Source organism: Zophobas morio, unplaced genomic scaffold (genome assembly GCF_036711695.1).
Source record: "Zophobas morio isolate AGI-343-1 ecotype UQ-CSIRO unplaced genomic scaffold, CSIRO_AGI_Zmor_V1 ptg000040l, whole genome shotgun sequence".
Classification (NCBI taxonomy): Eukaryota; Metazoa; Arthropoda; class Insecta; order Coleoptera; family Tenebrionidae; genus Zophobas; species Zophobas morio.
This window is the reverse complement of record NW_026972145.1, coordinates 1,454,615-1,471,452: the sequence shown is the minus strand read 5'-3', so window position 1 is coordinate 1,471,452 and position 16,838 is coordinate 1,454,615. Positions and strand designations below refer to the sequence as shown.

At 27.2% G+C, this 16,838-nt stretch overlaps 1 protein-coding gene and 1 long non-coding RNA gene across 9 annotated transcripts in view; one reads left to right on the top strand and one right to left on the bottom strand.

Annotated features, from left to right (window-relative positions):
• Window positions 1-12,389, bottom strand: part of LOC135140373 (copper-transporting ATPase 1) — a 45,911-nt gene extending 33,522 nt beyond the window's left edge. Inside the window, exons 1-2 of one of the 7 annotated variants that reach the window (XM_064070867.1) lie at window positions 12,121-12,389; window positions 11,930-12,068 (exon numbers count right to left, since the gene is read on the bottom strand). In XM_064070867.1, the coding sequence (XP_063926937.1) occupies window positions 11,930-12,068; window positions 12,121-12,154 (173 nt within the window). In that variant the 5' untranslated portion in view covers window positions 12,155-12,389. The other 6 variants (XM_064070869.1, XM_064070872.1, XM_064070870.1 and 3 more) reach the window with 6 other exon arrangements.
• On the top strand, window positions 819-11,408 carry LOC135140375 (uncharacterized). 2 transcript variants are annotated; one of them, XR_010282249.1, is made up of 4 exons: window positions 819-978; window positions 1,057-1,169; window positions 10,958-11,073; window positions 11,128-11,408. It is a non-coding gene; the product is annotated as an uncharacterized LOC135140375 (long non-coding RNA). The 2 variants fall into 2 exon arrangements; XR_010282248.1 differs by having other exon boundaries at window positions 819-1,169.
• Window positions 12,390-16,838: the final 4,449 nt, after the last annotated feature.

Genomic DNA, 16,838 nt, shown 5'->3' with positions numbered 1-16,838 from the left:
ACACGTTACTTTATCACCCTGAGCATTTTCAACCAATTCTATGACGTTTAACACCCAAAAAAACGAAAAAAATATACTTCTACCACAGTTCGCTGTACAACACACCCATTTTCCCACATAAAAATTAAAAAATTACCTTCGCTGGACTGCCCAAAACCTAAACATGGTCGTTACTACCTATTATCAGTCTCGCCGTCACCTCGCCACTAAGCGCAACACAATACGATAATAGCATACCATTCCTCCACAAATAGATAAAAAAAGCACTACTTAAATATTTACGACTTACTTCTATTTAATTAAAATTGTACGTATACCTTCACCGTACAAAAATCGGCATTGTCCCGACGCCCCAAATCATAATTAAATCAAAGAACCATCTGGTCTCAGTCGCTTATCGCAGATACTAAATTATTAATTATTAAAACAAACAACAATCAAAAACGGTCAAAAACACTTATCCTAGAACGCACCACGGTCGAATCCTCCCGAACAACACCCTGAACGACATCGTGAAGTAGCTGAACAACGTCTCGATGATGGCTAAACCGGCGACGAAACGTCGCATTCGGCCGCTCGCATACATTTGACTTTGATTATCGTTTTTTCGCAAATAATATACTCACAATTCATCGGCCGATAATAGCAGCACCTTATCGTCCATAATTGTGCACTGATTTCCGATCGGAAGCAATTAATTAACGAATTTTTCAGCCAGGTTGTGAGTGTGACGGGGCATGGTTTCGGAGTGATGACGAAAGAGCGACCCGACGATAAGACGTCTGGGTTTTGATAAGGAGAGAAGATGGTGGGAAGGACTGGTGTTATCTGATGACTGTGTTTATACCATTTCAATTATGGCATGTACCTGTTTTTTGATAAGGCTGAGGAATGGCTGGGTGTTGGTAATGGTATTTGGATGGTGAGGGCGCCGGGGGGTTTATGGTTGTTAATTACTTGTGGAAATTCCTAATTGAGGTGGGTTTGTGACGGGAAATGGGTGAAGCAATTAAAACTGTGTGGGTTTGTGTGTTTTGGGATCATCTTTCCTATCAGAAAGTAAACAATTGTGATTGACGAAATTTGGAAATTATCGCCCTGGTATTTATTGGTGGATCGATTATGTCTAGTGGTGATAAATCTGGATAAATGGATGGGAGTTATTGCAGGTAATTAATTTCTAATTATACTTGTCAATTTAAATATGGAATTTTATGGTTTCCAAAAATTTAATAATTTATCGAAGTATGCAACCAATTATACACGCAAGGCGATTATTATTAAAATTCCGTTTCGGGGAAAATTTACAAGGTCTAGTTTAGCGTGATGCAACAAAAAAATCAACTCAAAAAATGTGTGTATTTGTTAACGTAAGCAACATTATCGGAATTCCATGCCGAGAAAAAATTGAACCTTTTTTTTTTAATGAACATATGCAACCAAATATACAGGTGATTTTAAATTTAATTAAAAATCGAAACTGAACAGTCAAAAATCAAAAAAAGAAAAATTTATAATCCGAAACATTAAAAGTAGTCCGAAACTTCAAAAAATTGAAGAAAATAAAATTTAAAAAAAAGAAAAATTAAAATCTTGAAAAATCGAGAAATCGAAAAATTGAAAAAAATTTAAAAATACAAAAACCGAGATGTCAAAAATTCGAAAAATTGAAGAGATCGATTAAGAGAAAAATAAAAAAGTTAAAAAAATCGAAAAATTTTTAAAAATCGATGAATTAAAAAAATCGAAAATTAAAAAATTTTAAAAATCGAAAAATTGAACAAACAAAAATTCAAGGATTTTAAAAATCGAAAAATTGAAAAACCGAAATATCTAAAACCGAGAAAACTGATAAAAAATGTTCTCGAAAAATCGAAGAAAAAGTGAAGAATCGACATATTAAAAGATCGAGAAATCGAAAACTTTGAAAAATCAAAAAATCAAAAATTTTAAAAACCGAAAAATTGAAAAATCGAGACAATCGAAACGTCAAAAATGTCAAAAAATGTAAAATTTAAAAAACAGAGAAACTAAAATATCGAAAAAAAATTTTAATTCAGCTAATTGAAAAATTCCTAAAATTGAAATGTTGAAAAATTAAGAAATTTAGAATTCGGGAAATTAAAATATCAAAAAATTTAAAAAACAAAACATTGAAACTCGAAAACTCAAGAATTTAAGAACTGAAAAATTGAAAAATCGAAATATCTAAAACCGAAACGTCGAAAAATCTAAAAACTGGAAAATCGAAGAAAAAGCGAAGAATCGACATGGTAAAAGATAGAGAAATCAAAAATTTTAAAAATCAAAAAATTGAAAAATTTTATAAACCGAGATGTCGACGAATCGAAATATCAAAAAACTAAAAAAAAGGGAAATCGGTACATCAAAAAATGAAAAAATCGAAAATTGAAAAATTTTAAAAACCAAAAAATTCAAAAACTGAAAAATCGAGAAATCGAAACATCAAAAGATCGAAAAATGAAAAAATCAAGAAATCGAAATGGCATTAAAACCGAAAACTCGGAAAGAGCAGGGAGATTGAACAATCGAAAAATCACATAATTGAAATCTCGATAAATCTAGAAATCGAAAAATCAAAAATTTTAAGAACCAAAAAATTCAAAAACTGACACATCGAAAGATCGAAAATTCGAGAAATCGAAAAATCGAAAAAATGAAAAATCGAAGAAAAATTGAAGAATCGACATATTAAAAGATCGAAAAATGGAAAAGTCGAAAAATCGAAAAATTGAAGAATGGAAAAACTGAAAAATCCAGACATCGAGCAATCAAACGTTGAAAAGTCGAAAAATCCAAGTGCCGGAAAAGTAAAAAATCGGAGAAATCGAAAAATCAAAATTCAGAAACGCCTAAAATTGAAAAAATGAAAAATCGAACAATTGAAGCAATCGAAACATCAAAAAAATCCAAAAATGTAAACTTTAAAACACCGGAAAATTAAAATATAGAAAAATTTAAAAACTCAGAAACTGAAAAAAATTTGAAAAATTCATAAATCGAAAAATTAAAAAAGTGAAAAACCGAGATGTCGAAAAACGAAAAATTGAAGGAATCGACTAATAGAAAAATAAACAAATTGAAAAATCGAAAAATTAAGAAAATCGGAAAAATTTTAAAAAATCGATGAATGAAAAAAATCGAAAAATTTAAAATGAAAACGTTGACAAATCGAAAAATCAAAAATTTTAAAAATCGAAAAGTCCATCAATAGACACATCAAAAAAATTGCAAAATTGAAACAGCAAAAAATCATAAAATCGCTAATTCGAAATCAAAAAATGTGAAAATAAATCGAAAAATCTGGAAATTGAACAACCAAAAATCGGAACATCGAGATCTCCATAAATCCAGAAATCGGAAAATTGAAAAGTTGAAAAACTGAAAATTAAAAAAAAGACAAATTTAAAAACCGAAACAGTGAAAAATCGGAAATCAAAAAACTGAAAAATCAAAGATTTTCAAAGTCGAAAAATTGAAAAACTAGAAAATCGAGAGATCGAGCAATCGATATATCAAAAAATCGAAGAATATGAAAATTAAAAAAAAAAAAAGAAAAAATCAGTCTTGAAAAATTTAACAAACCAGATCTTGAAAAGTTCCCAAAATTGAGAATCGAAAAACCGAAAAATCGAAAAATTTTAATTATGCAAATACCGAGTAAAAAAAATGAAGTATGTATTAAAAAATCGAAAAATGAAAAAAATCGAAAAATTAAAAAAAATAGAAAACTTTAAAATCCGAAACTGATGAATCGAAAAATCAAAAATTTCAATAAATTGAAATAACGAAACTTCAAAGACTTTAAAAATTGAAAAACCGGAAAATCAAATGATTCAACAATCGAAACATAAAAAAAAATCGAAAAATGTAAAATTTAAAAAACAGGGAAATTAAAATATCGAAAAAAATTAAAAATTCAGCAAATTGAAAAGTTCCTAAAATTGAAATGTTGAAAAATTAAAAAACCAAAACATTGAAACGCGAAAAATCAAGACTTTAAGAACTGAAAAATTGAAGAACCGAAATATCTAAAACCGAGATGTCGAAAAATCGAAAAATTGAAAAATCGAAACGAAAAATTGATAAACCAATTACTCGAAAAATCTAAAAACTGGAAAATCGAAGAAAAAGTGAAGAATCGACATGGTAAAAGATAGAGAAATCAAAAATTTTACTAATCGAAAAATTGAAAAAATTTAAAAACCGAGATGTCGACAAATCGAAATATCAAAAAACTAAAAAAAAGGGAAATTGGTACATCAAAAAATTAAAAAATGGAAAATTGAAAAATTTTAAAAACCAAAAAATTCAAAAACTGAAAAATCGAGAAATCGAAACATCAAAAGATCGAAAAATGAAAAAATCAGGAAATCGAAATTGCATTAAAACCGAAAACTCGGAAAATTTAAAATTAAACAGCAGGGAGATTGAACAATCGAAAAATCAAATAATTGGAATCTCGATAAATCTAAAAATCGAAAAATCAAAAATTTTAAGAACCAAAAAATTCAAAAACCGACACATTAAAAGATCGAAAATTCGAGAAATCGAAAAAATGAAAAATCGAAGAAAAATTGAAGAATGGAAAAACTGAAAAATCCAGACATCGAGCAATCAAACGTTGAAAAGTCGAAATTCCAAGTGTCGGAAAAGTCAAAAATTGGAGAAATCGAAAAATCAAAATTCAGAAATGCCGAAAATTGAAAAAATGAAAAATCGAACTATTGAAACAATCGAAACATCAAAAAAATCCAAAAATGTAAACTTTAAAACACCGGAAAATTAAAATATAGAAAAATTTAAAAACTCAGAAACCCAAAAGTTCCCAAAATTGAAATGCTGAAAAATTGAGAAATCGAAAATTTGAAAAATTCATAAATCGAAAATTTTAAAAAGTGAAAAACCGAGATGTCGAGAAACGAAAAATTGAAAAAATTTTAAAATACAATAACCGAGATGTCAAAAATTCGAAAAATTGAAGTATCGACTAATAGAAAAATAAAAAAATTGAAAAATCGAAAAATTAAGAAAATCGAAAAAATTTAAAAAATCGAAAAATGTAAAATGAAAACGTTGACAAATCGAAAATCAAAAATTTTTAAAATCGAAAGGTCCATCAATTAAATCGAAAAATTGAAACAGCAAAAAATCGTAAATCGCTAAATTCGAAATCAAAAAATGTGAAAATAAATCGAAAAATCTGGAAATTGAACAACCAAAAATCGGAACATCGAAATCTCCATAAATCCAGAAATCGGAAAATTGAAAAGTTGAAAAATTGAAAAACTCGAAAATCGGGAGATCGAGTAATCGACATATGAAAAAATCGAAAAATATGAAAATAAAAAAAAACAAAAAATTACAGTCTTGAAAAATTTAACAAACCAGATCTTGAAAAGCTCCCAAAATTGAGAATCGGAAAACCGAAAAATCCAAAAATTTTAATTATGCAAAAACCGAGTAAAAAAAAATTGAAGCATGTATTAAAAAATCGAAATATGAAAAAAATCGAAAAGTTAAAAAAAATAGAAAACTTTAAAAATCGAAAAATCAAAAATATCAAAAAATTGAAAAAACGAAAATTCAAAGACTTTAAAAATCGAAAAACCGAAAAATCACAAGATTCAACAATCGAAACATCAAAAAAAATCGAAAAATGTAAAATTTAAAAACCGGAAAATTAAAATCGAAAAATTGAAATATTAAAAACTGAAAAATATTGAAATCGAAACAGCAAAAAATCGTAAAATCGCAAAATTCGAAATCAAAAAATGTAAAAATTAATAAAAAAAAAATCGAAAAATCGAAAAATATGGAAACTAAACACTCAAAAATCGGAACATCGAAATCTCCATAAGTCCAGAAATCGAAAAATTGACCAGTTGAAAATTCGAAAATTGAAAAAAAGGAAAATTTAAAATCCGAAACACCGAAAAATCGAAAAATTAAACATTTTTAAAAAGGAAAAATTGAAAATCTAAAGCTGAGAAGTCGAAAATTCGGAAGATGGAGGAATCGAAACATCAAAAACTTGAATAATTTAAGATTTAAAAATCGAAAAATTCAAAAACCCGAAAAACTGAAATATCTAAAACCGAGATGTCGAAAAATTGAAAAACCAATTAATCGAAAAACCAATTAATCGAAAAATTGAAAAATCGAAGAAAGATCGGAGAATCGACATATTAAAAGATAGAGAAATCGACAATTTTAAAAACCGAAAATATGAAAAATCTAAAAATTGAGGCAATCGAAATGTTAAAAAAACCTAAAAATTAAAAAACCGGGAAATTAAAATATCGAAAAAAATTAAAAATTCAGAAACTGAAAAGTTCCTAAAATTGAAATGTTAAAAAATTAAGAAATTGAGAATTCGAGAAATTGAATAACAAAAAATTTTAAAAATCGAAAAATCAAGAATTTTAAAAATCAAAAAATTAAAGAAAAATCGAAATGACAAAAAATCGAAAAATCTAAAAATTGAAAAATTTAAGAAAGAGTGAAGAATCGACAAAAGATACAGAAAACAAAAATTTCAAAAATCGAAAAATTTAAAAATGTAAAAAATCTCCGAGACGTCGACAAATCGAAAAACTGAAATTTCAAAAATTGTAAAAAAAGGGAAATCCAAACATCAAAAACTTGAAAAATCGAAAAATGAAAAATTTTAAAAACCAAAAAATTCAAAAACTGAAAAATCGGGAAATCGAAACATCAAAACATCGAAAAATCAAAAAACCAAGAAATCGAAATGGCATTAAAATCGAAAACTCGGAAAATTTAAAATTAAACAGCAGGGAAATTGAACAATCGAAACATCGAATAATTGAAATCTCGATAAATCTAGAAAACGAAAAATCAAAAATTTTAAGAATCAAAAAATTCAAAAACCGAGAATTCGAAAAATCGAAAAAATGAAAAACCGAAGAAAAATTGAAGAATTGGCATATGAAAAGATCGCAAAATGGAAAAGTCGAAAAATCGAAAAATGTAAAAATCGAAAAATTGAAGAATGGAAAAACTGAAAAATCCAGACATCGAGCAATCAAACATTGAAAAGTCGAAAAATCCAGGTGTCGGAAAAGTCAAAAATTGGAGAAATCGAAAAATCAAAATTCAGAAACGCCGAAAATTGAAAAAATGAAAAATCGAACAATTGAAGCAATCGAAACATCAAAAAAATCCAAAAATGTAAAATTTAAAACACCCGAAAATTAAAATATCGAAAAATTTAAAAATTCAGAAACTGAAAAGTTCCCAAAATTGAAATGTTGAAAAATAGAGAAATCGAAAATTTGAAAAATTCATAAATCGAAAAATCGAAAAATTTAAAGCGAAAACCGAGATGTCGAAAAACGAAAAATTGAAATATTAAAACTTAAAAACCCGGGAAATCGAAACATCAAAAAAATTGAATAAACGAAAAATTGAAAAAGTTAAAAACAATCGAAAAATCGAAAAAAAATTCGAGAAATTGAAATTGCATTACCCTTGAAAATCGAAAATTTAAAAATTGAAAAACTATAAAATGAAAAAATCAAAAAAATTGCAAATCGAGAAATTATACAATCGAAATGATGGAATTACCGAAATTTCGATAAACGCGGAAATCGAAAAATTTAAAAACCGAAACATTGAAAAATCGAAAAATCAAAAATTTTAAGACGAAAAATTGAAAAACCGACATATCTAAAACCGAGAAGTCGAAAAATCGAAAGATCGAGAATTTATAAAATTAAAAAACCTGAAATTTAAAAAACAGGGAAATTGAACACTCGAAAAATCGAACCATTTGAATCTAGATAAATCCAGAAATCTAAAAATTGATAAGATAAATCAAATAATTTAAAAACCAAAACGTTGAAAAATCGAAAATTCAAAAATTTTAAAAATCGAAAAACTGAAATTGTATTTAAAACAGAGAAATCGAAATATCAAAAAATTAAAAATTCAAGCAATCGAAACAGAAAAATTGAAAAATCGAAACGGCAAAAAATCGAAAAATTTAAGCAACCGAAACATCAAAAATATTGAAAAACCTTAAATTTAAAATACCGGAAAATTAAAATATCGAAAAATTGAAAAATATAGAAATTGAAAACTTCTCATAATTGAAATGTTGAAAAATTGAAAAATCGAAAAAATCTTAAAAATCTAAAAACCCAGATGTTGACAAATCGAAAAATTTAAATAAGTACATATCAAAAAATTAAAAAAAGGGAAAAATTGAAAAATGAAAAATTTTAAAAATCGAAAAATTGAAGAACTGCAAAATTGTGACACCGAAACATCAAAAGAATCGAACAGTCGAAAAGTCGAAAAATCGAGAAATCGAAATAGGATTACAATCCAGAAAATTAAAAATTGAAAAATCGAAAAATTAAAAAAAACAATACACACATTAAAAATCGAAAACTCAAAAATTTTAAAAATCAAAAAATTGAAAAACCGAAATATCTAAAACCGAGAAGTAGAAAAATCGAAAGATCGGGAAATAGAAACATCAAAAAATTGAAAATTAAAGAAATCGACATATTAAAAGATCGAGAAATCGAAAATTTTAAAAATCGAAAAATTGAAAATTCAAAAACCTGAAAAATGGAAAAACTGCAAAAGGAAAAATTGAAGCAATCAAAACTTAAAAAAAATCGATAATTAAAATATCGAAATGTTTAAAAATACACAAACTGAGAAGTTCCCAAAATTGAAATATTGAAAAACTGATAAATCGGTAAATTGAAAACTCGATATTCCGAAAAATCGAAAAATTTTTACAGTCTGAAAACCGAGATATCGACTATTCCAAAAATTGAAATATTAAAAATTAAAAAAAGGGGGAAATCGAAACATCAAAAATTATAAAATCGAAAAATTGAAAAATCGGAAAATGAAAAGTTTTTAAAATCGAAAAATCAAAAATTAAAAAAATGAAAAATCGAAAAAGATCGAATCATTGAACCCTCGATAAATGCAGAAATCGAAAAATGGAAAAATGAGAAAATTTAAAAACCAAAACATTGAAATATCAAAAAACCAAAATATCTAAAACCGTGAAATCGAAACAGAAAAATTGAAAAATCGAAAATATAAAAACTCGAAAAATCTTTAAGAAACATTAAGAGTCGGAATGCTGAAATCTCCCAAAACCGAAATATCGAAAAATTGATAAACCGTTTAATTGAAAAATCGAAAAAACTTAAGAATCGGTATATTAAAAGATGCAGAAATCGAAAAGACGAAAAATTGAAAAATCGGAAACCTCAAAAATCGAAATTTTGATAAATATATAAACCGCAAAATTGAACAATTGAAAAACTGAAAAAAGGAGAACAATCGAAATGGAAAAATCATAAAATCGAAAAATCTAAGTGTTGGAAAAGTAAAGAAATCGTAAACTTAAAAAACCGGAAATTAAAAATCTCGAAAAATTGAAAAATCCAGAAACTGAAAAGTTCCCAAAATTGAAATGCTGAAAAATTGGGAAATCGAAAACTTGAAAAAGCCATAAATCGAAAAATTTAACAATCGAAAAATCGGGATATCGAAAAACTGAAATATTAAAAATTAAAAAACAGGGAAATTGAAACATAAAAAAACTGTAAAATCGAAAAATAAAAAAATCGGAAAATCGAAATTGCCCAAAGTTCAAAAAATCGAAAAATTTAAAAACCGAAATATCTAAAACCGAGAAACAAACATCAAAAGATAATACATCGAAAAATCGAAAACTTTAAGAATCGAAATGTTGAAAAATCCAAAACTAAAATAAAAATTATAATGATAAATCAATAAATCAAAAAACAAAAAATGAAAGAAAAATTGAAGAATTGACAAATTAAAACCTCGAGAAATCGAAGATTTTAAAAATCAAAAACCTGCAAACATTGAAAGGTCGAAAAATTCAGAAATGGGAAAAATCAAAAAATTGAAAAATACCAGGGTCAAAAAAGTAAAAACTCTTGAAATCGAAAAATCGATTAATCCAGAAATCGAAAATTTGCAAAAGCCAAAAATTGAAAATTTGAAGAATCGAAAAAAATTATCTAAAATGTTTCTTTTTTTTTCGAAAAATCAAGTACGGCATGATTCAAGAAAAAATGTAGATACTAGAAAATGTTTATTTGTCAAGATATGCAACCACGTATACACTCAAAGCTACATAAATTCAAGGCTTGAAAATGTTTTGTTGTCAAAGTTTACAGCCAAATACACATTATTAATTATTATTGTTATTATTATTAGAATTCCATTTAGAGGAAATATTTAACATAATCACATAAGGCATGATTCCGGAAACATGTTATTAGACTCGAAAATTTTTTATTGTTAAAGTATGCAACTAAATATACAATCAAGGCTACATTATTAAAATTCCATTGAGATGAAACAGTCAACAAAATCAAGTGGAGCGTGACTGAAGAAAAAACGTAAGCCTACATTATAACTCCACTTCGACAAAAAAAATTATACAAGGTCAAGCAAAAGTTGATAACGAAAAACTTCATCGAAAATTTTTCTTAGGCAAAATATACACTCAATCTAATCTAAATGAAAAAATAATCCATGAAAAAATAATCCATGAGCAAATAATCACCGAGATTTTAAATCCAATAACCGCTCTAAAGCTCCCTGCAAAATTTCAAAATCGACACTATCAAAAAACGCATTGCACACTTACGTGACACTTAAACGTGTTTTCAACGTCACGATTATATAACAAATAATTAACAAATTTTTAAAATAGCAGGTTTGAAAATGCCAGACAAGCAAATTATCTAAATAAAAACATTCGAACAATTTTTTTAACAATAATAGTAGAATTCTGAAACCGCTAGTTACTTTGCGTAATAAATAGCTTTCGTGCTTTGCTTTCGCGAGCGTAAAATTAATCCAAACACGTAGAAAGCGTTCACTGATAATTTACAATTTTTAGGAAAACGCATGGCGCCAAATAAGGAAACTACAACGTCGTGAAAAACACAGGACGTAACGAGACACTAAATAAGGCCATAATTGGACTTCCTAGAGTACAGAGGCGGCTCCATTGAAGTACGTACGACCGCAGCCACTTAAAACCCGCACAATAAAATAATCTCTTATCAGATTAACTCAAGATAATTAAGAGTGAAAAGGAAGCGGAGTCCGAATACGACCAGGATTTTCAATGACAATGAACCGCGTGAGCACTTCAAGCTCATTTGAAAACTATGCCAAAAACCAACAAATCCGTCCAATCAGTGGAAACATATTTGATAACGAACACAAACAAAACTCGGTGTTTGAACCGCAGTTAAATTGGAATACGCATAGCTCGAGAATTTTTTGAATAACTGTCGCCTATAATTCGCCCGTTTTCGATTAGATAAAGACGTGATTTCCAATAATTACGAATAATTTTTTAACAAACCTGCGTCACTTTTTATCAAGCTTGTGATAATTAATAAACTATCCTGTATTATTTAAAAATTCCGATCGTAAGCCACAATGAATAACAGGATAAATAAAACCACAGAACAAACAACAGCGATTAGGCAACCCTTAAAACAGCGCCCCTTTAATTTTACATTTTTACGATTTTACGTACTTCCTGAAGCCGAACATTTTCACAAAATGCACACACACCACTCCATTCTTGTTCTAAGAGCTAACTGAGACTGAGAATATTGTGGTGAAAGTATGGCCTCATTACTCTCATTTAAAACATTAGTGAAAAGAAGCGACCTTGAAACATTCAAGGCTAACACTCACAGTTTGAGCCCCAGATAAGTGGAAGCCTTGAGCAAGTTCCTCAGCATCTTGTTCACTTCCACACACTAACAGTCTTTAATCACGCCAGAAAAGACTAAGGCGTGAAGTATTTATAAGATCTAATCTTGGCTTTACAACTTTAGATAAATTCGCCTACCGTATTAAGTAATAATTTCCTTCAGGTATTGTGATGTCGACGTATGAGCGATCGCTGGGTATTTTGATCGTGGTGCCGTCGATCCTGGCGATTTGGGCCTTGACGTCCTCGAGGTCTGTGGGGGTCTTCTTGGCGCCATCTGGACGACGAAAGGTTAGAGAAAAGGGGGTTGTGGTGACTCGGGGGCTCACCTTTGGCCACGAAGCGGACCGTGCTGTACTCCATCGCCGTGAACTGTGAGAATCCGAGGACTGTTGTTTGTTTAAAGATTTAGGACTTGTTTGTCGTCATTAAGCATTGTTTGATTAAACGGCCCCCTCTGTGCCCCACTTGCATTACACACTAACTGCGAATTTATCTGGCGAAGCCGTGAAGAATTTTTGTGAGTTTTGTGAAATTTTTTTAAATTTTTGACTGTCAAAACAGTGATTGTGTGAATCAGCTGACCGGTGGGGATTTTTGGTTGGAACTAGGGCAAGTGTGTCAGCACTGGCTACAGGCAGAGAACATGGAGAAGCGTCAAGTTTGAATTAACGTCCTAACCTCTAATTTCTTGCTGTTTCAACTTTCGAATTCTCAGTTTCTTCACTTTTTTGATTTTTCGATTCCTCAATTTTTATTTTTATATGTAAAATTGAAGATTTTTCGATTTCTCAATTTTTATTTTTATATGTAAAATCGAAAAGCTCTAATTAAGAAATTGAATGTCGACAAATTAAAAACTTAAAAATCGAAACTGGAAAATTAAAAAATTAAAATTCTAAAATTCCAAAATTGGAAAGATTATTATTATTACATATTTAAAACGAAATCTAAGAAAACTGAAAAAACGAAAAATTTCAAATCGAAAAATTGAAAAGTCAAAAAATTAAAAGAATTCTCATTGAAAAAAAGAAAAATTATAAACTCAGAACACTGAAAAACCGAAAAATGGATAAAATAAAGAACATAAAAAAACCGAAACAAAAAATTACAAATCGAAAAATTGAAAATTCGTGAAATTGTAAATCGAGAAATAGCAAATTTTACAAAATTGAAACATCCAAAAGCTGGAAAATCGAAAACCTGAAATATTTGTCCAAGAGTGAAGAATGAAAAATTGTAAAAATACAGACAATTAAAAATGAAAATGAAAGCCGCAAATCGAAAATTTTAAAAATTGAAAACTCCAGAAAATTTAAATCGAAAAATTGCAAAATTGAAAAACTGAAGAAACAAAAAAATTAAAAATCGAAAAATTGCAAATCAAAGGACTGACGAAACGAAAAATTGAAAAATTGGAAAGAAGAAAAATTAATATGTAAATGAAAAAGTTATAACATCCAATAGGTAATTGAAAAATGAAACAGTTCTAAAATTGCAAAAATTGAAAAACCATGAAAATGAAAAATCAAAAATAAAAAATCTAAAAAATTGAAAAATCTAAAAGTTGAAAAATCGAAAAATTATAAAATCCAAACACTGAAAAACCGAAAAATTGCAAAAATAAAGAACATAAAAAAATCGAAACGAAAAATTGCAAATCGAAAAATTGAAAATTCTAAAAATTGAAACATCCAAAAGTTAGAAAATCAAAAAACTGAAAAATTTGAAAACGAAAACTCGAAAAGTGAAGAATGAAAAACTGAAAAACAGCAAATAGAAAAATTGAAAAAACAAAAATTATAAAATTGGAACATTGAAAACTGAACATTTGGAAAAATGAATAAAATAAAAATCTAAATGAAAAACCGCAAATTGAAAATTTGAAGAAAAGAAAAACTGAAGTACCGAAAAATTGAAAATTCGAGAAATTTTAGATCGAAAAATTGAAGGAACAAAAAAATGAAAAGTCAAAAAATTGCAAATCGAAGAACCGACGAAACGAAAAATTGAAACACTGAAAAATTAAAAATCGAAAAATTGGACAGAAGAAAAAACAAATCGAATCGAAAAATTGGAAAATTGAAAAGCTGTAACATGAAAGATCTAAATCAAAAAATTGGAAAATCGAATAAAAATGAAAAAGTTATAAATTCCAATAATTGAAAAATTAAACAATTATAAAATCGCAAAATAAAAAAAAATATTATTATTACATATGTATTTAAAATGAAATCTAGAAAAATTGCAAATCAAAAATCGCAAACCGAAAAATTGAAAAATTCAAAAACTGAAAAATTTCACACTGAAAAAAGAAAAATTATAAAACCAGAACATTGAAAAACCGAAAAATTGAAAAAATAAAGAAAATAAAAAACCGAAACGGAAAACTGCAAACCGGAAAACTGAAAATTCGTGAAATTGCAAACCGAAAAATTGCAAAATCGAAAAATTGAAACATCCAAAAGCTGGAAAATGGAAAACTGGAAAATCTAAAAGTGAAAACTCGAAGAGTTTGCATGTCTTGAAGAGACAAAAAAAAGAAATATCTGGATTTTTCGATGTGTCGACTTTTGACTTTTTCGATTTTTAAATTTTAGATTTCTCAATTTTTTGGTATTTTAATTTTTCAATATTCAAAATTTTAGATTTTTCGATTTCTCGATTTTTCATTTCAGTTCTTCGATATTTCCGTTTTTCATGTTTTCGAATTTTTCAAATGTTTTGATTTCTTAATCTATCGATTTTTCGACTTCCCGGTTTTAGATTTTTTGTTTTTCAATTGTCGTTTTTTCAAATTTTCGATTTTCCAATATTTCAAATTTGACACTTAAACTGTCAATTTTTCGATTTTTCAATCAATCGATATTTTGACTTTCCCATTTCTTGACTTTCGAGAGTTTCAATATTCCTGTTCTTTAATTCTTTAATTTTTCGATTTTTCGACTTCACTTTTTGGATTTTTCGATTGCTCAATTTTTCAACTTTTTAGGTTTTCTGTTTTTCGATATTTCAGTTTTCGGATTTTTCAGGTTTTCCATTTTTCAGTTTTCCGATATCTCAGTTTTGGGATTTTTCAATATTTCGATTCTTTTAACAATTCCCAATTTTTCCATTTGTCTGATTCGAAAAGTTGGAAAATCGAAAAAGTAAAAAGACTGGAAAATCTGAGAAATCGAAAATCTGAAAAAACGAAAAATTGCAAAATCGAAAACCTAGAAAGAAAATCGAAAAATTGAAAAGAAGAAAAAACGCATCGAATCGAAAGATTGGAAATCCGAAAAATTGTAAAATCGAAAAGCTGTAATTAAAAAATTGAACGTCGAGAAATTGAAAACTTAAAAATCGAAACTGGAAAATTAAAAAATGAAAATTCTAAAATTCCAAAATTGGAAAGTTTATTATTATTACATATTTAAAACGAAATCTAGAAAAAATGAAAAAACGAAAAATTTCAAATCGAAAAATTGAAAAGTCAAAAAATTAAAAAAATTTACATTGAAAAAAGGAAAAATTATAAACTCAGAACACTGAAAAACCGAAAAATGGATAAAATAAAGAACATAAAACAAACCGAAACAAAAAATTGCAAATCGAAAAATTGAAAATTCGTGAAATTGTAAATCGAAAAATAGCAAATTTTACAAAATTGAAATATCCAGAAGTTGGAAAATCAAAAAACTGAAAAATTTGAAAACGAAAACTCGAAAAGTGAAGAATGAAAAACTGAAAAACTGCAAATCGAAAAATTGAAAACACAAAAATTATAAAATTGGAACATCGAAAAACTGAACATTTGTAAAAATGTATCTAGATTTTTCGATGTGTCGACTTTTAACTTTTTCGATTTTTAAATTTTTGATTTCTCAATTTTTTGGTATTTTAATTTTTTAATATTCAAAATTTTAGATTTTTCGATTTCTGGATTTTTCATTTCAGCTCTTCCATATTTCAATTTTTCAAAAGTTTCGATTTCTTAATCTTTCGATTTTTCGACTTCCCGGTTTTAGATTTTCTGTTTTTCAATTGTCGTTTTTTCAAAATTTCGATTTTTCAATTTTTCAAATTTGACATTTAAACTGTCAATTTTTCGATTTTTCAATTAATCGATATTTTGATTTTCCCATTTCTTGTCTTTCGAATGTTTCGATATTCCTGTTCTTCAATTCTTTGAGTTTTCGATTTTTCATTTTTTAGTTTTTTTAAGGTTTCGATTTTTCGACTTCACTTTTTGGATTTTTCGACTTTTTAGGTTCTCAGTTTTTGGATATTTCAGTTTTCGGATTTATCAGGTTTTCCATTTTTCAGTTTTTCTTTCATTTTTCAGTTTTTGGATATCTCAGTTTTGGGATTTTTCAATATTTCGATTCTTCGACTTTTCGATTTTTGACTCCTGGATTTTTCGATTTGTTGATTATTTTAGTTTTTCGATTTTTCAATTTTTCGTTTTTCACATTTTGCACTTTTTCGATTTTAAATTTTCAATCTTTCGATTTCCACCTATTTTTCGTTTTTCAATTTTTCTAGTTCTTAATTTCCAATTTTTAGATTTTTCCAAGTTTTCATTTTATACGTTTTCGGTTTTTACAATTTCCAATTTTTCCATTTCTCTGATTCGAAAAGTTGGAAAATCGAAAAAGTAAAAAAACAGGAAAATCTGAGAAATTGAAAATCTGAAAAAACGAAAAATTGCAAAATCGAAAACGTAGAAAGAAAATCGAAAAATTGGAAAGAAGAAAAATCGAATCGCATCGAAAAATTGGAAATCCGAAATATTGTAAAATCGAAAGCTGTAATTAAGAAATTGAACGTCGAGAAATTGAAAACTTAAAAATCGAAACTGGAAAATTAAAAAATGAAAATTCTAAAATTCCACAATTGGAAAGATTATTATTATTACATATTTAAAACGAAATCTAGAAAAAGTGAAAAAACGAAAAATTTCAAATCGAAAAATTGAAAAGTCAAAAAATTTAAAAAATTTACACTGAAAAAAAAAATTATAAACTCAGAACACTGAAAAACCGAAAAATGGATAAAATAAAGA